Genomic DNA, 23,918 nt, shown 5'->3' with positions numbered 1-23,918 from the left:
ATGGATTTTTTTTTTTTTTTTAACCAACAGATTCTTTTTTCTTTTAAAGACAACGCCCAATAAAGCATTATGCCGCAATGAGACTTACCCTAGTTAGGGAAGTTATCACTCTATAAAGTAAATCTTGTTATATATATTTAACTTATATATTAATTCTCTTTTTAATAATAATAATAATAATATAGTTTCAATTCTCTGATCCATAATGAATTAAAAAAAGTCTTTCAGTAGAAAACACATAAGAGAAATTTTTGGTCAACGCTTTTCGAACCAACCAGTGTGGTTCATCATCAAGACCAAATGAAGAGGCAAACCATGGCAAAGGGTTAAATAGAGAGCAATGTAGAGACCATAATTTCAAGTAACGGCTATTTTTGAAAAATAATATTTAAATTATGATATTAATTTATTAAAAATAAATATTAATAATAAGAGCTAGTTTTTGAAAAATAATATTTAAATTAATTTATTAAAATCAAATATTATTAAAAAATCTATTAATTGAAATAATCAAAAAATATAACTAACGAGCAAAATAAAATCAAAGTCAATAATATTTAAAATTATGATATTAATTTATTAATTTATTAAAAACAAATATCAAACAGCTAGTTTTTGAAAAACAATATTTAAATTGATTTATTAAAATCAAATATTATTAAAAAAATCTATTAATTGGAAATAATCAAAAAATATAATTAACTACAAAAATAAAATAAAGTCAATAATATTTAAAATTATGATATTAATTTATTAAAAACAAATATTAAATGACTAGTTTTCGAACAATAATATTTAAGTTAATTTATTAAAAACAAACGTTATTAAAAAAATCTATTAGTAAGAAATAATAATATTTAAGTTAATTTATTAAAAATAAACGTTATTAAAAAATTCTATTAGTAAGAAATAATAAAAATATAACAAAAATAAAAAATCAAAGTCAATAATATTTAAAATTATGATATTAATTTATTAAAAACAATTAATATTAAATAACAGCTATATTAAACAACCCGTTATAATTTAGTTAATTCAAAAAATAAAAAATAAAAAATTAACCACTAATATTTTAATATTTTAATACTGGTTATGGATTAATCCTATCAATATTTATAATCTATTTAATTTATATAAATACATTACTATACAAAATCTGACATTTGACTACATCAATGTTGTGTGAATCGCCCAAAAAGCTGCTTAAAATGAAAATTGACTACTGTTTAATCTATGTACCGACTTCAATCAACAGCGAAAATATATATCGCAATGGATTATTTGTTCAGGATTAATTAAATACTGCCTTCAATTCTCTGTATCATTTCAGATCTACCCATTGGACTCGCTACCTTTCACGCAATAAAAAGATCATCCATGTTTAATTGCTGAACACTGCCTTCAATTCTCTGTGTCATTTCAGAGCTACCCATTGGACTCAGTAGCTTTCAGGGACAACCTCTACTGCCTTTTAAGATTTTGACTTTATACGTCTTAATAAATCTATAAATTATAGATAAAAACATACTCCAAAATACAAAGGCCTGATTTTGTGCTGTAAGGTATCAGGTCAATAGTTACAGGAATCTGTGGGTGGGCTATTTAAGCAACTTATCATACAATTATAGTAAGCATTTAATATCCCATTAAATAGGTTTGAGCAGTTTATCTAGTGTTCACAGAACACTTGTCTGTTTTCCGCCATATAGTCTGAAAAGATGAAATGCAGACATTCCAGAGACAATCACCATACATATAGCTGCCAAGAATGCGTTAATCAATCCAGCTCCACATTTGAAGCAATATGCCCTGAAAAAGATGCATGTATTGAGCCACCCAAATTCTTCCTGCCCCTGCTCTGAAATATACGCTGCTTCTGTACTCGATGCTGCCGCAGCGAAGGTAACATAGGCCATCGTCTGCTCATTGCATAGGTTTTATAATCAGCTCTTTTCAAAAAATGAAAACAACATAGAAGGGCATCCTAAAATAAATTAAGACCATACAACTATGCTGTAAAGCCGCAGGCAGACAATCTGCATTCTCTTATTGAAATTCAATATTCAGACTTAAGAAAAGAACATAACGGCCCTAGCCCTAGCCCTAGCCCTAGCTCTTTCGTAGCCTTGTGGAGAGAACAAATTTATAGCAGGACATTTTTTCAGTAACTGAAAAGCATCAAAACCACCAACTGGTGGATCCGGGCTGTTAACCAAATTGGTGGAGCAGGGCATTCAACACTGAATTTACTTTATTAATGGAAATTCAACTTAGGGTACTGTTGGTGGAGTCGCTGTTAACCAAATTGTTGGAGCAGGGCATTCAACACTGAATTTACTTTATTAATGGAAATTCAACTAGGAGTACTGTATGTGGAGTCATGGGAATTCAACTCATGGCACTGGATGTGGAGTTGTGCATGGATCTTTAGGGGAGATTGAACTAAAGACAATTCACCTATGAACAGAGAAGTGGAAATGAAATCTTCGATTTCTGAAGTCTTTGCTGTTACATTGTTAGCAAATGTGTAAATTTCTCTCTTAACCCTAATTGGGTATTTGCCCCCATCAGGTCCCTGGGTTTAATAGACGAACCTCCTGAACATGAAGTTGAACAGGTTCAACAACCGCAGTGCCCTGCTCACCATGGATCTGGAACAGTTGGACTGTGTTTGCTGTGGGTTAGCAAAAGCCATATCCTCTTAAAACACTGCGTTGTCATCAATCATCCAAGGTGCGATATTTTAATGGAGGAAAAAAAATGGGAGGCATTTACAAAACTTTAATGGTGATTTGGGATTTAAATTTGAATGGAACTGGGTTTGGAGTATACTTTAAAATTATTTTTGCTTCGCTAAGAGCTTAGACTCAAAGAAATAGGTTAACAGTCCAAGACCTAGATGCATTTAGCAGGAGTGAAAACCTGCCCCTTACAACCTACCCCCTTACAGACGACCAGTGGGTAATTACAGTGCCCCTTACAACCTGCCCCCTTACAGACCAACCTGACCCCTTACAGACCAGTGGGTAATTACAGTGTGTAATTACAAGTGGTGTGGTTTTCCTTGAATAACAGTAATGAGTCAGCTTACACTGGCGAATAGAAGCCAATGATGACTGTGCTCACAGATCTATGGCTGTGCTCACTACCGATTTGACAACTGAATTATAATAATAAGTTCTCTCCCTCTTTAAAAAAACCAACCAAATATTATAAATCAAATATGAAAGCACTCAAATCTCTTCGTCCTAAATGGGTATTTACTATGTCTGTAGCATCAATGGGGAAATGGTCCCAGAGAGAAGAGCAGAACTAAATATTTAAACTCACGTGGGCAACGTTCAAACTTCTCTCACTCTATGTGAGTATTTATACCGAGTTAATTAGAAGCAAAGATATAGACAGCAATGGGATCAGATACTAAAACTCAATCGGACCTGTTGAGCAACTTTAAGTTCATACCGTCCATTAGTTACTTATAAATCCAAGTACAGTCTTCTAGTTTCAATACTGTGAAATGCACAAAGAATAGATGAACCAGCTCAACCTATACCAGGGCTCTATAACATAGTTGAGAATTTTTATTATTTATGTGCTCCTGAAGCCTTACAGTATCTATGGGACCTCTGTCTTAGTGCAAAAATATGGAATGGACACTCAGATGAGCATACCTGATCACAAAAAAATATAGCCCACGCCAATGGCTTGCTCAACAGAATGCTTTGCATATACAGGCTTGAAAAGCACCTCAACCCTTGCAGAAGAGAGTATAATGCAACAATTCCATCTACAATGACTAAGAATCTGGATTAAAAACAAAGAACCCATGTCAGGTTTTATCTGCCCTGCATTGTTTCTAAAGGTACCTAATTTCAAAAAACCACAAGTTCAGCAGAAACAAAATCATATAAAACTCACAGTAGTGTTTTCAGCAATGTGAATCGGACATGTTTCTGTAATCCGAATATGTCTCGTGTTGCAGACGCAGTTCCTACGATGATTGCTGAAACAAGAGCAAAAATCACCACAGTGAAACGCAATATCACCTCTGTCATCCTCAGCCTCCTGTCCATCTTAGGGATTACATTATTGTCCCGAGGAGGAATAAGGAGAAGCCCAGAAAACCTGCTAGCTGGCCCTTCAGTATCCTTCCCCATTTCATTACCACCTTATGCCTCTCCTTCAACAGATATGGGCAAATCATGTAGTGCAATGTACTCATTCTCGGTGGGACTTATATATGTCAAAAACTACCAACAGTGATCATTACAGATTCATTTATTCTAGAGATCGGATCTCTTTCTCCCCCAGGTAACAGAGTGCACCTCAGCTGAAAGTAGGTTGACAATTTTCGCAACTTGCAAGCTTCATTAAACTCCCAAGTTTAGCTTTCAGATTTCAAAAGAAGCGACGAATTAAATGATGGAATCAGGTTTCAGATCTGATGGCGAAAAATGGGTTTAAAGTAGACATTAGCCTAGGCCTAGATAGGTTGTTGTTGGACATGATGAGACTTGATAATTACTTGCCATTAAAACCAGCCCTAGTTCCTGGGATTATAGATGGCATAGCATGATAACTTTAAATGCTAGTCGTTGTGAGATTCTCACCAAGGGCTAGTCACCATTCATGGTGGTTGTTCCGGTGTTGTCAGTGATCTGACCAACAACACATTAATGATTCGTGCTCTGGGCAAGGAATTACCAATCAGAGATAAATGCCTGGCAGCTTTGAGAGTGTCTTGAGATCTGGCTTTCATGCTCTTGGCTTTGCCCAAAGGTGGAAATGGTATATTTTCCATGGCATTAAAATGTGGGATATCATTTTAAAATAATTTATACAAAAGTAGTTCTTATTTTTATTTTTGAAAGTATTCGGTTGTTTCTAGGTCGCTGTTACTGTATATAAAATAACGTTCTGCATCAAGATACGAATAAAATAAATAAATAGAAACGTTCTGCATAAAGATACGAATAAAATAAATAAATAGAAGATTGAAAAGTTTATTGTGAATTTAAAAATAGTTTTAAGAATAAATCGTTTCTAATGCTATTGTGAATGGGTTTAAAGATAGCCCAACAATGCTATTGAGTTTGGGTTCTTGAGAATTAAATGGATTAGGTGAGGGAGTTTTTTCTTGCCATATACTCTTAAGTCAAACTTCAAAATCTAAATAATTAATTGGTAAGAGGCAGATTGCTATCTGCATCTTAGGAAGGTTTAACGTACACAATGCCAATGTTAAATAATTATGGCTAGCATTTTCTCTTCGACATGGGGATTTACACTTGCATAATCTTTTGAATTGTCAAAGCTTGAGGCGGTAAAGACACTTCAATCAATTGGTAGTCGTCCCCACAATCAACATGTTATACCATCATTAAAAGCTCTATAGATTACAAAAATGATATACAACCCCTTTTTTGGATTTTACAACTCATTCCATATGAAGATTTAACATACTTTCACGAGGTCAAATGCTAGCTAAGCCATTTGATGTAAGGATCGACATTCATTCACTTAATGGTATGATGACAAGACTCATTAAATCTTATGGGAGCTACAATTCTCATTTACAAATGCTTACTAGTGGACCAACATCTAAGACTAGTGTTAGTCACCATCTATCTCCCATTAGATTGACAACAAACCCTGGGGCCCATGGTTCTAGATAGTTGTCTTAGACTTTGTAAGGTTGCATTATGCAATACTTTTGTCTAAGGATAGAAATACCATAAAAACATTGATGATTTAATAATGTACGTACAAGTATACACTCAGGTCACATTAATGATTGATTAAGTATTTTCCATGCTTGGAGTAAAGCTTGACCATATCAAACAAGCTTATGCCAAAATCAACATTGCTCATTTAGGAGGCTCTAGATTAACATCTCATCTATAGCATGATTGAGTTTTTCAATCATTAGTTAAATTTCAATTACCAACCTTCTTGGAACCAAACCTATTCAACTTCCCAATTCTAACAAAATTTCATGTGCATAAAGTCTCCAATCGGGTGGGGGGAGGCGCGGGTTATACATTCTAATTGAACTATACCATTTCAAGAGGCATTTCTCGCATTGGATTAACGCTGGAATATTTGTGATGCAGGCATAGAAGAACTCACATCTTTTTAATTACTCATGTCCTTTTGTTTTGTTCGAATTAAGGAGCTTTTTACATTTTACAGTGGTAAAGATTACAAAGTTAATTGCACATACACTTGGTAAATAAGAAATATTTATTCTAATTGTATGTCCTAAGAGCTACATTAAAATTATGAGTCATATTTATGAGGAGTCAACATTTACTCATTACCCTTGTGGGATGATGCTTGTGTTCCAAGAGCATAGAAGCCTTTGTAGGAGGCTCCATCGACCTAAATTTCTCAAGGCTCCCTCGACCTGAATTTCTCAAGGGTACTTGTTGAGACAAAATAAATTTTGGGGTCAACACAATGGATATTCCAAAGGCTATACTTATTTCTAAAGTAGTGTTTATGGAACAATAGTAATATCTAGTTCACTTGAGGAGTACTTTAACGCTCCCATCATGTTCAATGGTTTAGGTAGAGCTTTTGACTAAAGTTGTAAGGATCATGAGAGTATAGTTGTACATTCTAAAGCTTATCTTTAGATGTTTGATGAAGACTTTGGCTTGTTGGATCCTCTTATAGAAAAAAAAATGTTTCACCTATGAAGCATATCATCAGAAAGGGTGTCCAAGTTTTCCATCGACATGGTTAGAAATATTTTTATATAACCTAGTATACCTAGTCATGATATTAAAATCATACTTCCATAAAATTATCTAGTAGATACATCAATTCAAACAAGAAATAACAAGTTAATTAAAGGTGATACACGTCATTTAAAACAAGTGAAAGAACTCATCTAAAATCAATTACCCACAATTGAAGAAGGGTGTGCTCTTTTCCACTCAACCATAGCTCAACTGTGCATGTCTTGTCTACATTTGGCCACCCTGTAGCCAAATCATGATACCATTAGGGAAACTTAATTTCGTATGGAAATTGATGAGCATGAAGATCACTCTTCTTCAAAGATAGAGAAGTAGAAAAAAACTCTCTACATATTGAGACTAGGATCTCCACAAATTGTACAAATGCCTTCCCAACTAGTTGCAATTACATAAAGGAATATCTTCACTACTTATGCAGTCTCTCAATGTCCTCCCCTCTCTGCACATGCTTCCATTCCCATCTAACATCAAAAATTCATAGCCCTCTTGGGGTTCCAATTTGAAAAATATGGATCTAGAACTTTTGGGAGCCATTTTGAGGCATCAAATGATGTTTTCTAGAGTTGCAGGGTTCGAACGATGTGAATGCACCCTTGAAATTGATATACACTCGAACGTATTTATGATGGTCCAAATATCACCTCAATTAGAGATCATATGCAAAATTTATGCCTCTCACAAATTGACCTACCTAGTTGACCACCATGGTATGAGTGGATGCCATGTCAACCCCATCACTCAAACATGCAAAGATGGAAACATGAGGATTTTCAAAAAGGCTTTAAAAGGTATAAAACCTTATCACATTGAGAGTTGAGGAATTTAAACCCCTAAACCTAGATGGTTATCAAGGTATGTTAAATATTTGGGTGCTAGGAGGAGGAGGGGCTCCATTCTTTTGCATTGTACTTGTTCCATGGTTGAGAAAAACATCCCTTCTACAAATGTTTTTGAATTTCAAATAGACTATGTAGCAACATGACATTCAATTTTGATTGCTTCTCCTTTTCCCTAATAAGTCTTTCCTTGTTTTCCCTGTAGCTTTGAGGCCTTACTTTTAGGCTTCTCATAGCTTTTGCCATATCCATAGGTGTTTCTACATTCCTCCTCTCATAAGATTCCTAATTTTTTATGTGTGAAGTACCCTCTAATGGGCATTACACCATCTATCTTTGTTGTAACTTTACCTATTCTCTTATCATTGACCTATTTCTTCTCTTTAGTGATAAGACAAGCAATTTCAATTGTTAGTGATAATCCATCACCATAAAATATTAACATTTTAATCCTTTCAGTTGAGTTTGTCCCATAGCAGTTAGCGTTGAAGCTTTGCTCTGATACCACCTGTAAAAAAATCACCCCCTTTAATGACTGAATGGAAGCTGGAGTTTCATTTTCGTTTCATTTCCAAATTGATTGAGTTAAAAACCTAGTGCCCTTTTGTAAGCCTTCTTGATTAGATTATGAGGCAAGAATAAGAATTATCATGGATAAAGTTCCCATCCTTGACTGATTGTGTCCTAAGCTAACATAATTTTGTTTTGCACAAGTATATTAAATCTTCGTTGAAAGGATCATATTAATGGTTATAAGAAATATGGCCAACTTTGGATAGTAACTACCCCTCTATCCCAACCTCCCCTTCCTCCCCTCCACTCTATCTACCCCTCTCCCCCTCCCCCCCTATCTCACTCTCTTTCTCTTTCCCTCTCATTCATGCACTCTCTCTCTTCCCCTTACTCTCTCCCTCTCCCCCTCCCCCCCACTCTCTCTTTCCCCTCTCTCTGTCCCCCCCCCTTACTCTCTCCCTCTCCGCCTCCCCCCCCCTCTCTCCTCTCCGCCTCCCCCCCCCTCTCCCTCTCCGCCTCCCTCGCCCCCCCCCCCCTCTCTCCCTCCCCCCCCCTCTCTCCCTCTCCGCCTCCCTCCCCCCCCCCCCCCCTCTCTCCCTCCCCCCCCCTCTCTCTCCCTCTCTCTCTCTCTCTCCCACCTCCTCTCTCTCTCTCTTTCTCTCTCCACCTCTCCCTTTTTTTCCCTCTTTACGCCCTCACTCTTTATGCCTCTCCCTCACCCACTCACTCTTCCCCCCCACCCTCCAACTCTCTCCCCTGCTCCCCACAATTACCCATATTTTCCTATCTACCTCTCTTTGTACCCTTTCACTCTATCTCCCTTTCAGTCACTGGGTCACTCTCCCTCTTCCCCTACTCCCCCCTCTCCCTCTCCCCCTCCGCTCTCTCTCTCTCTCACCCCCTTTTTTTCCCTCTTTGCCCCCATACTCTTTATGTCTCTCACTCACCCACTCACTCTTCCTCCCTCCCCAAAACCTCTCCCCCACTCCTCACAATTCCCCCTATTTTCATATCTACCTCTCTTTCTACCCTGTTACTTTATCTCCCTCTCAATCACTGAGTCACTCTCCCTCTTCTGTTTCCTCTCTCTCACTACACCACTCCTCTCTCTCTCTTTCCCTCCTTACATCCCTTTCCCTCACTCCCTCTCTCTCCCCCTTCCTCTCTCACTATTCCTCACTACTCTCTTTGTATACCCCTTTATCCACGCCCCTCTCCCCCACCACTTTGTAACAACCCCGGTTAAAAATCCATGTAATAAAGTTAATGAAGGAAAAATAATAATCAAGGTGATGGCATACATATTCCAAGATAAATGTTGGGAAAAAACATAATGATGGGGATCACTTGTGATTAATTAATGGCTATGGGAATTGGCAAAGGCAATGGAAAAGGCAAAGTGGCATTAATTGACATTTTATTTATGAAAATAATGGGAAATAAGAGAAAATGGAGATGAAAGATCACATGTTGCATGTGGGGAAGAAATTGAAGGAAAATAGAGAAAAATGAAGAAAATAGAGGTCTCAATGATAAAAAGGCTTATGAGGATCAGTTCACAACTTTTGTTAGTTTTAGCTTGGAATTCTTTCTCTATTCTCTCTCTCATACTCTTGCACACTTAGAGTTTTCTTAGAGAAATCTTGAAGGATTTTTGGGCACACTTTGGATTTGGAGCAAGAAGGCAAAGGAAAAGTAGGAAAGCGTAAGGGAGCAACAGGATCAACAACTACAACGGGTTTGTGAGTTGCATGTATGATTTCATTTCTAGTTTTGGCATGCATGGTGTATGCATGTGGTTGTTTGGTTATGATCTAACATTGGCATGGGGGATTTCTTGGATTGGCAGTGGTTTTTCGTAGCCTTTCCATTTCCTGGATTGACAGTGGTTTTCCTAGCCTTTCCATTTCCTAGATAGCCATGGTGTCATGGTTTTTCTCTTCTTCTTTTTTGTTGGTGCCCACGTTACTTATGGTTATGGGTTGAGTTATTAGTTCCTAGAGCCTTGGTTGGACAAACACTCTAGATCCCTTGGTGGGTTTAGTTACTAGTCCTAGAGCCTTGGTTGGACAAATGCTCTAGAGCCCTGCGACAGTTATGGGGTGAGTTACTAGTCCCAGAGCTGGGTTGGAACAAATGCTCTAGAGCCCTGGACAACTTGGGTAGAGACTGATCTAGTGATGTTTAGTGATGTTCGACCATGAGGTGGAATCACTAGTTGAGGTTTGAGGTTGTTTGGCCTCTAGAAGCCCTAGAAATTCCATGAGATCCCACTTCATGCTTGGAATATGGCACGGGGGTGAATGGTTGAAAGAGAGATTTGGTTCAGCCCAATCTATGGTCAGGTGGTACGTGGAAGTCCCTGACTTGGTTGGTTTTTCATATGTTAATAAGAGCTCCTTTTCTCTTGTAAATCATGAGTATTTATACTTGTCATTATGTGGCTTTAATGGTTGTTTCATCATTGATATTTATTTGGTTATATGTTGGTTATAAGCATGGTTTTATGACAGACTTGAGTTATGGCTCTCATCATGTTTTGGTTAGTAAATGAAATGTTAATGAATGCATGACCTAATAGATGATATTGCAACTATTGTGAGAGGGCATCATACCTTCTTGATGATTCTTAGATAAGTATGAGACCCCTATGTTTAGATGTGTATTTCTGACCTGTACATTGCTTGTTCATGATGTGTTTGACAAAATGTTTATCATGGTTGGGATGGGCTAGGTTACATCCTTGTTCAAGTTTTGCATTAAAAGCTTTATCTTTGTGTTATGTATCCTTTTTTAGAGTTTCAGTTAGTTATGCGCAGAGGCCTGGGCCTTAGCCCTGAAAAAGTGGCTTATATCTCGTGGTCGTTGGCACAAAACTAGGTAAAAAAGACTACAGTCACTCCCTTCCAGGATTATGCATGTGACTGGAGGGTTACGGTCGAATTTAGGTAGTGTTATGCCAGCACCAGGGAGTTCAAATTAATGAAAAAAAAAGTTAACTCAAGGTTTGGGCACCTGGAAGGGTGGTTTAGCTCTTGAGGGTCTTGTAGCACCTGAGGGAAGTTAGTAACATCTTGGTTTTTCAACTCCATTTCCTTAAGGTGATCTACGAGGTTGAGTCATATCACAGTAACTCTTCATCACATATTTACCCCGGTGGACGGTAAGCTTGGGTAAGTGTGGGAGGAGGGTGTTACAGAGTGGTATTAGAGTGGGTTTTCATTCTCTTTGGGTGATATATAATATGACAGAGTGGTATCATAGCTCTCAAGTTCAACACTTGGACTGGATGGGCATAATGTGCTTGTCATGCATGCATGAAGGTTGTATATGATATTGATATGTATGCATAGTGGTTGTCATGTTTGCAGTTGTATTGTCATATAGAAGTTGATGATGTTCTTGTTGGGGTGTGTTTGGCATGACTACATGTCATTTGCATGTGTTCATTATACTTGTGGTCTATGTGTGTGTTAGGTATGCATGTTGATGGTCATTTTTGTGCTTGTGTCGTCATGCATAGGTTAGTGTTGAGATTGTGAATATGATGATTTCATTGTGTGTGTGTGTGTGTGTGTGTGTGTGTATATATATATATATATCTTATGCTAATCTGGATTGATGTTGCAGATGAGAAGCATGGTGATGAGTACTCCCCTCTAATAGCAGACACTTTGAGAAGTTTGAAGGTAGAAATAAGAAACTGCAAAGTATATAATGATAGAATCATTCAATCACAAGAGAGATTTGTCAGGGCATAGGAGAAGCAATCAGATGTCAACGCAGTTATCCTTCAGAGTTTGCTATATTTTCAGAGATAGGGACCACTTAGGATTAGTCATGGACATGAGGATAGGACTAATGAAGCATATGGTAGCAGGTCTCAGGGTGGAAACAGGTCAGATAGAGATGATACCATTAGAGGTGGAAGGTTATTTGATACACTTGATAGACGAGGCAATGGACATGGGATTTACTCTAATTTTGGTTCAGACAGGTATCATGGTCATCATTATTATCATCCTTACAGGAAGAGTGATAGGGGATATTTTTCGGTTGAGATCAAGAAAGAAAATCCACCTACATTTGATGGGGAAATGAAGAAGTCACGGGATGCATAAGCATGATTACTTGGGATGAATAAGTTCTTCCGATTGCATGATTACTTAAAGAGCATGAAGGACAAAATATTTACATTCAGTATCAAAAGGTAAAGCAAAAATTTGGTGGGAAGATGTAAAGAATGTTAAAGGTATTCATGAAGAGGAGTTGACTTGGAGTGAGTTCAAGAGACTTTTCAGGAAGCATTTATCTGAGAGATACTATGATGACAGGGTAAAGGAGTTCTATCAGCTAAATATGGGATCTATGACAGATGAGGAGTATACTAGCAGATTCTTGGATTTGTTGAGATATGTGCCTTATATTAAGGAGGGGAAAACGAAGATTCAAAAATTCATTAGTGGGTTGTTAATATCATTCAAAGACCGGATTGAGTTCGATGAGCCTAGATCATTGGAGGAAGCCATCAGAAAGCTAAAGCATTGTTATGATAAATCGAAGCGTAGGTCCGAGACTAAGTAGGATTGGAAGGGTAGTGACAATACTAAAGGAAAATGGGATAAGAAGCGAACAAGACCTTAGGATACAGGTAACGAAGAGAATGCAGCACTGCCTAACAAGTTTAATGCATCAAACAGAGGACATGGATTTCAATCTTAGGAGAAGAACAAGGGAAATGGAAGGAAGCCTTTACAGTGTTGGCCTTGTGGTGGAGAACATGACAGGAGAGATTGTCCACAACCTCTGGGTGGTAGGCCGTAAATCTACAATGCTCAGGAGGCACAGACAGTGGGGGATGTTGGACAAAGTATTCCTCAGATTTATGTAGTGTTGGATAACAGGCAAGAGGATCACCAAACATATATTATCGAGATGGAAAATAAGCTTTGTGATCAGGTTATTTCTATTTTTCTTGGCCATAGATCTAATTATAGTTATATTAATCCTGACCTGGTGGATAAGTGTGGTTTAAATAAGTAAGTGCATGTAGAGTCTTGGTTAGTGTAATTGGATATAGGTACTAAGAAAAGAGTTTGTCATTGGGTAAGAGCTTTTTCATTTGAGTTGAATGGTATGCCTACAACAATGTAAACTTTGAAATGAGAACCCATACTGTTACCCATTTTGTAGAGATAGCAAAAAAGTGACCCGATTTCGAAAAGGGGTTATGCAGAACACACATGTGTTTTTTAAAGCTTAGTTTTTGGCACTATAAATTTTTTTATGTACATTGCGTTTTATAATGGTAGTGTTTTTTATGTTGATTTAAAAACGTGGTAATTCTGCACCAAACCCTTTTTTTAAAAGGTTTTTTTTTTAACTTTTTTAATTTTCTAATGTATGAAATGTAAATAATTATTTTGTAAACTTAATAATTTTTGAAGTGGTCTTTTTCTTCATATTTTCTTATTTTTATTTTTATTTTATTTTTTTTGTAGTGAGGTTTTTATTGTTTCGCATATTTAAAAAAGAAGGTTGATATTTTGAATTTTTGATATTCTACATATTTATACATTGTTAATTAATTTTTCAATCCACAAGAAATAATTGTTTCTAAAAAACAATATTTTCTAACAATTGACATAAAAATAGCCATATTTAACATAAATATAATTAAAAAACTACACATTTTGATAATTTTTTGCTACAATTGGCATGCGAAAATCACAATTTTTATACGAAAAATTTAACTAAAACTAGTTAAATAATAGTTTTTTTTTATGAATTTCATGTCAAAAAAATAATAATCACTTTTTTTTCAAAAATTAATGGTTAACTTAAAAATTAATGCGAAAATCACATATTACAAATATTGAATGCATAACAACCTTAATTGAGAGTATATTCTTCTCATAAAATGTCAAAGTCAAAATATTGCAAGTATAACTACTCAATAGTTACAAAAAATGAGCTTGATTTCCAAGCACAACTTAAATTTAATCAACAATGTCACGTAATCCAAACTCTTCGTCCTCTAGAGTTTCATCATTGTTTTCTTCCTCAATATTTTCTGCTTCCTTTTGCTCATTTTCGTCTTCTAATGCATCTTTCATGTCTGCCAATCTCCCAATGTATGTCTTTCCAAACATCTCATGTAATGGTGGTTGAGGTTCCTTTGCCTTTTCTGCAACACGTGATTCACTAAAGTCCCCTTTCTTCAACCCAATTTCTTGCATTGCATCTGGAAGAAATTGAAGAACATTAATTCTTTGCTAAATGAAATTGCATTGTAATGGATCTTTTTCAATTGCAATGCAATTTCTTCCTTTTTGAAGGCAACATGCTAGTGTTGTACCTAGTTATCAAGCACAAAATAAATAATGAAGTAAATTAGTACAATGACATATTAATTAAAAAAATAACATATTGAAATTCAATTCTATATAATAAAACTTACCTGAGCCAGAAAATAAATCCAGAACCCAATCTCCTTCATTTGAACATATGTCTATAAGATAGTTAATCAATAATTGTGGTTTTTGATAAATGTTAACTATCTCTCATTTTGCTTCTTTGTCTTCATATGTTAGTTTTCTCACAACAGCATCATAACTCAATATTTGGCTATGAATCTTTCCGTCCACCCGATTAAAAATCATAGACATACAACTATCATCTTTTTCCCAACTATCAATATGAATGAACTCACAATCATTTATAAATACTTGATCGTCACGGTTAAGAAGATTTGACTTTTGCCTGTAACATGAAATAGTAAAAGTTCAATCAACTTGTACATAAATGATTTTTTCAACATTAATCAAATATACATTTTAAACGTCTTACCATGTAAGCTGCATCCTTGAATTTGTTTTCCCTTTGAAGCTTGACAATATCATTGCCAATTGTGTGTCTAAATGAAATGTCACAAATCTCCATAATGGTGATGACGTGACTTCTACAAATCCCGCAACTAGTTTACTAAAAGCTTGATAAGTATAAGGGTCACTATCATAGTCAATATTTGGAATATTGAAACCATGGGGAATATCTACAATAACTAGGGCATACTCCCTTTTAGGTATGAGTTTAGCAATGTCTTCACAGTCGCCTTGTATTACTTGATATTGAACAGTGTCTAGCCCATTCCAAATGAAATGAGTAAGAGTTGGATCAAGTTCAACATTCTTAACACGTTGCTTCCTCAGTCTTTTGGTCTTTATTTTTTCAATAAAGGTTCTGAAGCTAGTTGGCGCTCCATTATCATCCTTCTTCATCTTTTATAAAATAAACAAATATATGTGTAAGTTATAAATTAAAAATAGTACACAGATGAATAAAAACGAATGTGTAAATCAAGATACCTTTTTAAATGCAAGATAGAAAGCTTTTAATGTTGATGTAGATAAAGTAATCAATGGCTTAGACTTTTTGACCTTTTGGTTTTTAATGCCAATGTTTTCCCACATGCTAAAAATCTCATCAATCAAGTTCCAAACATCTCCAGTTCTAAATGCCAGTTGGAAAATGTTATCAACACCTCTGAATATATCACTAGGAAGGTTGTGTTTTCCACCTTTTGAATTGGGTTTCTCTTCAATTTGATAGCCTATTTCCATACAACATTCCCTTTGGAAATCTGCAGTAACATTTATCCTATCCCCACCACATTTTTCTTGAAATTCACTATGAATAAATCTAACCCTTTGGATGGTGTCATAGACATCCTATATTCATTATCTGAATTATGATCCCATACCACTAACTTTGCTTATGTATCCAATAAACCAACATAAATGATACATTTCATTGTTTCAAAACGTGGGTTATTGGGATATTCCTCCATCAATTGTCTTTGAGCTTCTACAAAATGGTTCCCCCCAAGCACATAATAATTGTATTCAAAACATTTTGACTTATCAAATGCTTCTTTGTTGGGAACTTGAACTGGATCAACAAGAAGCACATAATTAACCACATGAGCATATGGATTATACCTCATCAATGTCTTCAAGTTGTGAACATACAGATGGTGTGGCTTTCTGACTTGATATTGACATTGTCCTTCACTTGCCTTATAGGTTTGTCTGACATTAAGCTGAAATATATGATCACCATCAATTAAGTTTTTCTTTGTCAAATTCTGTCGAATGGCATTTTGTTTTGTTTTGATAATTCCATCGTTTAAATCAGCTCCTAGTGTAATGATTTCTCTGCTTTCTTTTGAAGTTTCACTAGGTTCTTGACTGCTGGTAATGACTACTTCAAAATCTTCAACTTTACTTTTCTTCGTCATAACATTCTCAACAGATTTATTTTTGGGTGTTGTTACTTTTGGTCTTTTACGACTCTTCTCAGTTCCAATGTCATCTTCAGTAACGACAACATATGTTTCACTATTAGTTTCAACTTCATTGCCCTCAAAAGTAACTTGTTTACCCTTGCTAGATTTATCCACTAGAGGCCTTTTTTTCTGATCCTTGGATGTAGTTTTGTAGCATCACCAATCACTACATTTTTCTTGTTTTCCATATCTTCTTCTGACACTGAGTAAAAAATGTTGACAACTTTCATAATATCATGCTCTATCAAATGAATGCCTCCCAACCTAATTGAACAACTTCCAACAAAATTCTGCCAAACAAAATATCATATGTCAATAAAAACAAAATTAAAGAAATATAGCGAGACATTTTCAAGAAAACAAAATACAAATATAAATAACAATACTTACGATGTTTTGTTTCATCTCATTTATGATTTGTTTACACAACTTTGTAGATACCTCTCTCGTTTCATACAATGAATATGTTATTTGATATTTAATCCTTTCATGTGACTTGGGAGCTTTTGTAAGTATGTAAACAACTTTAGTGTCCGGTACCGAACACATATCTATGACTCTTCCCATCAGCTCAAAAATTCCATTTTCATTCGGTATATCAATATATAGATATATGTTCACATTTTGGCTTTCTCTTTCTTTCACATACCAGATTCTTGATGGGAATTTCACCTCTTTTGAATTCTTCCAGTCTGAAATTATCTTCTTATCATTTGAGGCACTTGAAAGATTTGTAGCCATGAGCTCAGGTGGAGTTCGTTCACCAATGTTTTTTGAAGATGCACCTTTAAGTGTCTTTGGTCCAGACATATTCACAGAAATCTTCTTTGATGCCATTTTCCTGAAAAATAGAAACACATAAATTAGTAAACAACGAAAACATATTAACTTAAATCCACAATGAAAATATATCCTAAATTTTTAATTTGTATAATTAGATAATTGAAATTAAAAAATTATTAACATTAAGAAATGGTAGAAGCCCACTGACACCACCCCGTCCATCCACGAAGTATCGGGCAATTTCCCCACCCCTTACCCCGCACGCCCCCCTACCCCTCTTCCCCCTCAACCAACCCACGCCACCCCACCTCACAATCGGACGGCCATCCAACCGCACCCTTACCCCCCTTCCACACCTCCCCCCTACCCCCACGCCACCCCATCCCCCAACCACTTCCCCTCCACGCCCCCCTCCACCCCCTAGCCCCCCTACTGGCCCACAACCCATGCCACTTCACCCCCTTCCCCCTCTCCCCAACCCCCAACAGCCTACCCCCTTCCCCCCCAACCGAGCCACCCCACCCCGCAATCGGACGGCCACCCCAGCCCACCCTTACCGACCTTCCACCTATTCCCCCTACCCCCCTCGCCCCCAGCTGAACCACCCCTTCCCGCAATCGGACGACCACCCTAGGCCACCCTTACCACCCCTTCCCTCTACCCCTTAACCCGCCCCTCCCCTACCCCCCACCTCATCCCCCCTACCTCACCCCCCCCGGACTCACCACTCATTCCCACCCTCCTCCCTTCCTCTAACCTCACCCCTCATCCCCCCCCTGTTCCTACCCCTCCTCCTCACTCCCCTTTCCCCCACCACTACTCGCCCCGCCCCCCCTAGCGCACCCCCACCCCTTGTTCCCCCTCACTCTACCCCCCCCTCACCTCACCCCTCATCCCCCTCACTCCCCTTTGCCCCCCTCTACCCGACACCCCCACTCACCCCTCGCTCCCCCTCACTCTACCCCCCCGTCACCCGTCACCCCCCTCACTCCCCTTTCTGCCCCTCCCCCACCTCACCCCTCATCCCCCCCCTCTCCCTACCCCTCCCCCTCACTCCCCTTCCCCCCTCTACTACCCGCCTCCCCCCTCACCCCTCGTTCCCCCTCATCCCTCCCCCTCACTCCCCTTTCCCCCCCCTCTACCCAACCGGCCTCCCCCCTCACCCCTCGTTCCCCCTCACCCCTCGTTCTCCCCCCCTCACCCCAACCCCTCATCCCCCCCCCCGTTCCCCCTCACTCTACCCCTCCCCCTCACCCATCATCCCCCCCCTCACCTCACCTTTCATCCCTCCCCCTCACTCCCCTTCCCCCCCCCCTTTCTACCTAGCCCTCCCTCCTCACCCCTCATTCCCCCTCACTCATCCCCCACCTCACCCCTCATCTCGCCCCACCTCACCCCTCATCCCCCTCACTCCCCTTTTCCCCCCCTCACACCCCTTTCCCCCCGCGCAAACCCCTCGGTCCCCCACCTTAACCCCCCACCTCACCACTTGGCCACCCCCCTTAACCCCCACACCCCCTGGCCCTGCCCTAACCCCCCCCCCCCTACCCACTCACCCCTCACCCTAAATGCCCCCTCACCCTAACCCACCCCCTACCCCCCCCCCACCCCCTCACCCCTCGCCCCGCCCCCTTCCCCTACTCTCCCCCGTCCCCCCTCCCTTCCTCGCCCCTCTACCTTCCTCCTCCACCCCTTGGCCCCTCCCTTCCCCGCCCCTCTGCATTCCTCCCCCGCTTCCCGCTCCCTCCCTCCTCCGCCTCCCCCTCCCTCCCCCTCCTCCCGCCTCCCAACCTCCGCCCCCTTGGACGGCCACCTGGGCGCACTAGCGGGCTGCTGGGGTGGCGCAGTGTGGGGCGTGGCCACCCACCCCGCGCCACCCCAGTAGCCCGCCAACCCACCCGGGTGGCCGTTTGATTCCCGGAATCGGATGGCCACCCTGGGCGGGCTGGGGTGGCGTGGGGTAGGCGGTAGTGTGCCCCACCCCGTGCCACCCCGGTGGCCCGTCAGCTCGCCCGGGGTGGCCATCCGATTCCGAGAATCGGACGGCCACCCCGGGCGGGCCGGCGGGCCACCGGGGTGGGGCGCGGCCACCCATCCTGCACCACCCCGGTGGGCCGCCGAGGTGGCATGGGGTGGGGCAGCACCGCGCCACCCCGGCGGCCCGCCCGGTGGCGCCCCTCCCAGCGCCACTCGGGCAGGCCAGCAGGCCGCCAGGGTGGCGCGAGGTGGGACGGCACCACGCCCTTTCCTGTGCCACCCTGGCAGCCCGTCGGCGTGCCCGGTGGCACCCCTCCCCGCGCCACCCTAGCGGTCCGCCCAGGTTGGCCGTCCAATTCCTGGAATTGGACAGCCATCCTAGGCGGGCCGACGGGCTGCCGAGGTGGTGTGGGGTGGGGCAGCACCACGCCCCTCCCCGCGCCACCCCCGCGGCCCACCGGCCCGCCCAGTGGCACCCCTCCACATGCCACCTCGGTGGCCTGCCAGCCCGCCAGGGGTGGTCGTCTGATTCTCGGAATTGGACGACCACCCCGAGCGGGCCGCCGGGCCACTGGGGTGGCGCGGGGTGGGCGTACCACGCCCCTCCCCGCGCCACCCTAGTGGCCCGCCCGGGTGGCCGTCCGAGGGGGCGGAGGTCGGGAGGCGAGAGGCGGGGGAGGCGGGAGGATGGGGAGGGAGGGGGAGGTGGAGGAGGGAGGGAGCAGGAGGAAGAGGGGCGAGGGAGGAAGGCGGAAGGGTAGGGAAGGGAGGGGGCTGAGGGGCGGGGGGGAAGGCGGAGGGGCGGGGAAGGGAGGGGCTGAGGGGTGAGAGGGGGGGGGGACGGGGAAGGTTAGGGTGAGTCGGAGGGGAAGGGGGGGCGGGCCGAGGGGTGGGGGGGGGGAAGGGAGGCGGTCAAGGGGTGAGGGGGGGGATGGGGGAGGGTAGGGTGAGTGGGGGGAAAGGGGGGTCGGGCCGAGGAGTGGGGAGGGGGGGGTAGTGGGGGGGTACGGTGAGGGGTGAGGGGGTGGGGAGGGGCCGAGGGGAGGGGTGAGGGGGTGAGGGGGTGAGGGGGAGGGGTCGGGGTGAGGGGGAGGGGTGAGGGTTCGGGGGGGGTGAGGGGTGAGTGGGGTGGCCGAGGGGTGGGGGCGTAGGGTGAGGGGCAGTGAGGGGGGTCGATGGGTGGTGCGGGGCCAAGGGGTGAGGGTAGGGTGAGGGGCCGAGGGGTGAGGGTAGGGTGGGGTCCGAGGGACGGTGGAGTGAGGGTAGGGTGGGGCGAAGGGTGAGGGGTAGGGGTAGGGGTGGCACGAGGGTGAGGGGGAGAGGTAGGGGTAGGGACGGGGGGAAACGAGGGGTGAGGTGAGGGAGGGGGGAACGAGAGTCAGGGAAACGAGAGGTGAGGTGAGGGAGGGGGAACGGGAGTCGGGTAGGGGGGTAGGTGGGTGGGTCCAGGGTAGTGAGGTAGGGGTGAGGGGGTCGTGTGGGTTAGGGAGGTGCGGTGGAAGGCGGGTTGAGGGGTGAGTGGGAAAGGGGTTGCTGAGTTTGGGGAGGGGCCCAGAAGGGTGTGCGGAGGGAGTGGGTGGTCGGCCGATTGCAGGATGGGGTTGCCCTGGGCCCACCATGCTCACGACAGAAATATTTGTTAATTTGGTTGACAAAAAATTTTAAGTTTATAAAAAAAAATTGGTGGCTGGTCGATTGCAAGATGGGGTTGCCCTGGGCCCACCATGCTCATGGTGGAAATATTTCTTAATTCGGTTGACAAAAAATTTTAAGTTTAGAAAAAAATCTACTTCGTTAAACTAATTTAATATGAGAAATTTCAAGGAAAAAAAATTAACTGACCTTTCAATTGCGGGAATTCTTCATTGAATATGTTGTTGATCCCAATGTAGCTGCTCCACAAATTCACTCCAAGTCTTTTAACGAACCTCAGAAAACCTTGATGTAACGTGAGTAATAATGATAATGGAATATATAGGTGAAACTACGGAGATGTTTTACCGTACGGTGAATGCGAGATTAATTAGTTTTAATAAATTTTAACATGTTAATTTTTTTATGGCGATGAATGAAAATATGATAAAGCGAACAGTATGGAATTGTTTTATAGCGGGGTGAATGTGGGATTAACTTGTTTCCGAATGTATTATAAAAATTTAAAAAAACATTCAATTGTTTAGTAAATATTATATACTTTGACTATTAAAATAATTGTGGTAGAAGTTGTAATTTACAATTTTAACTTTAATGATTTATTTTATTAAAAAAAATTAAGTTTACATTTTCATTAAATTGCATAATAAAATAATGAAGTGAAATAAATCTCACAAACTTTTAGGAGGGAAATATTTTCGCGAAATTTTTTGGGTGGAAAATTTTTGGAGGGAAATATTTTCGCGAAATTTTTTGGGAGGGAAATTTTTGGAGAAAAAATTTCATTCTCTAAGCTATATAATATCTTTAGGAGACTCCCCATTTGTATCATTCAACATCTTATATTTGAAAGGGATGGATTGTCCTGATAGTGAAGTTTCGATTTATACAGCATCAACATCTTCATCGCGTAACAACTCTATTCATATGAATGAATATAGCGGGAATTCTTCCACTATGAATGGAAAGTAAATTCTTCCGCTTAGTCCTGATCCTAAGGACTATGAGAGCAACACTGATGAAAGAGGAGATGGAGAATTTCAAATAAATAAAGAGTCACAGATTCCACTTAGTTCGAATTCGAAGGACTAAGAAAGCAATAGTGATGATGAGCTTGATGACAAATTTCAAAAAAATGGAGTCTCACGGTGTCCACTTAGTCCTAATTCTATGGACTATGAAAGCCGCAATGATGAAGAGCAAGATGGTGAAGTTCAAAAGAATGGAGTGTCACGGTGTCCACTCTGTCCTAATTCTAAGGACTGTGAGAGCAGCAATGATGAAGAGCGTGATAACGAATTTGAAAAGAATGGAGTGTCAAAGTGTCCACTTAGTCCTAATTCTAAGGACTATGAGAGCAGCAACGATGAAGTGCATGATGATGAATTTCAAAAGTATCGAGTGTCATGGTGTCCAGTTAGTCCTAATTCTAAGGACTATGAGAGCAGCTTTGATGAAGAGCGGGATGATGAATTTCAAAAGTATGGAGTGCCACGGTGTCCAATTAGTTCTAATTCTAAGGACTATGAGACCAGCTTTGATGAAGAGTAGGATGATGAATTTCAAAAGTATGGAGTGCCACGGTGTCCAGTTAGTCCTAATTCTAAGGACTATGAGAGCAGCTTTGATGAAGAGCGGGATGATGAATTTCAAAAGTATGGAGTGCCACGGTGTCCAGTTAGTCCTAATTCTAAGGACTATGACAACAACAGTGATGAAGAGCGAGATGATGAATTTCAAAATAATGGAGTGTCACAGTGTCCACTTAGTCCTAATTCTAAGGATTATGAGAGCAACAATGATGAAGAGCGCGATGATGAATTTCAAAAGAATGGAGTGTCACAATGTCCTCTTAGTCCTGATTCTAAGGACTATGAGAGCAGCAGTGATGAAGGACGGGATGATCCACTTAGTCCTAATTCTAATGAGTATAAAGGTAGCAGTGATGAAGGACAAGATGATACACTTAGTCCTAATTCTATGGACTGTGAGAGCAACACTGAAAATTCACATGAGGAAAAATATCCAATAAACATCAAGTGAAAATTTCCATTGAGTCCAAATTCTATGGACTATGACAGTAGCACTAAAGAAGGGGAAGATGAAGAATATCCTCCAAGTCAGTATTTGAAAAGCACAGTTGATCATAGTGTGGATAACATTCCTCTTAATGATGATGAAAATCCTTATACAAATGATGATCTAATGATGGAGATGTTGCCAAGAAATATTGTATCGAGAAGTAGGAGCAGACCTTTTCGTATCAATGCAAGATGTTCTAGTTATACAAGGGGTAGAGCAGAATATCTGATGAGAAAAAGTTCTATCAACGCACTCATTTCAAGTGAATGTTGCCAAAAATATTGCTTGAAACATATGGATTTCAAATTTGCATTAGAGAGCAGGAAGAGATATTTGTCAATGAATAAAAGCATGCAAAATTCATATTTAGTTGGGTGCATGAAATCTACATTGTCAGGTTATTATTATCATATTAAGACTTTATTTATCCGTAGAAAAGCTTTGAAAATGTGTCATTCGATTCAGAATTTTCTTCTCTCGAGAATTCAAGAAAATTTGGAAAAGGATCCCACATTTTATTCTGAAGTACATCATAAAAGACAGTTTGGGCCATTATCAAACACTGCAATGTCATGGATGAAAGATTTCTTTTCAAAGCATGGAGAGTGTATGCCAAATAGAGAGACAATACATATTCCAAATAATTTTTCGAGACGCGAAATCTACAACTTATACAAAGAATATGCAGAAGGTGCTGAGGGACATGGCCAGTTTATTACATATCAATATTTTGTGAAGATATGGAAGAAAGAATTCAACAATGTCCGTATTCCTAAGAAGACAAGGATGGGGATTTGCAGTACATGTGCTTCTCTTAAATAAAAAAGGGACAAATGTGAAGGGTCAGAAAGAGGTAGGCATTCATAACTTTAACTTTTAAAATTGTATATTCATCAAGTATGAAAACATATTTCTTAATGGCTTTCTTTTATGTTGTGTAGATTCAATTGTCAAAAAACTTCA

The 23,918-nt window shown here is 40.6% G+C and overlaps 1 protein-coding gene across 1 annotated transcript; it reads right to left on the bottom strand.

The window, feature by feature from the left end:
* Positions 1-1,446: 1,446 nt before the first annotated feature.
* On the bottom strand, positions 1,447-4,381 carry LOC149240753 (CASP-like protein 2BC1). Its single transcript, XM_089367362.1, has 3 exons — positions 3,919-4,381; positions 3,672-3,804; positions 1,447-1,919 (listed from the first exon to the last, which is right to left on the bottom strand). The coding sequence occupies exons 1-3, from the start codon at positions 4,155-4,157 to the stop codon at positions 1,677-1,679; spliced, it is 615 nt and encodes a 204-aa protein (XP_089223488.1). The 5' UTR covers positions 4,158-4,381; the 3' UTR covers positions 1,447-1,676.
* Between the last annotated feature and the right edge of the window lie 19,537 nt (positions 4,382-23,918).

This window comes from Pinus tabuliformis, chromosome 8 (assembly GCF_031772625.1).
Source record: "Pinus tabuliformis cultivar Carrire ecotype Pingquan chromosome 8, CPIR1, whole genome shotgun sequence".
Taxonomy (NCBI): Eukaryota; Viridiplantae; Streptophyta; class Pinopsida; order Pinales; family Pinaceae; genus Pinus; species Pinus tabuliformis.
The sequence above is the reverse complement of the archived record's forward strand: the minus strand, read 5'-3'. Positions and strand labels throughout refer to the sequence as shown.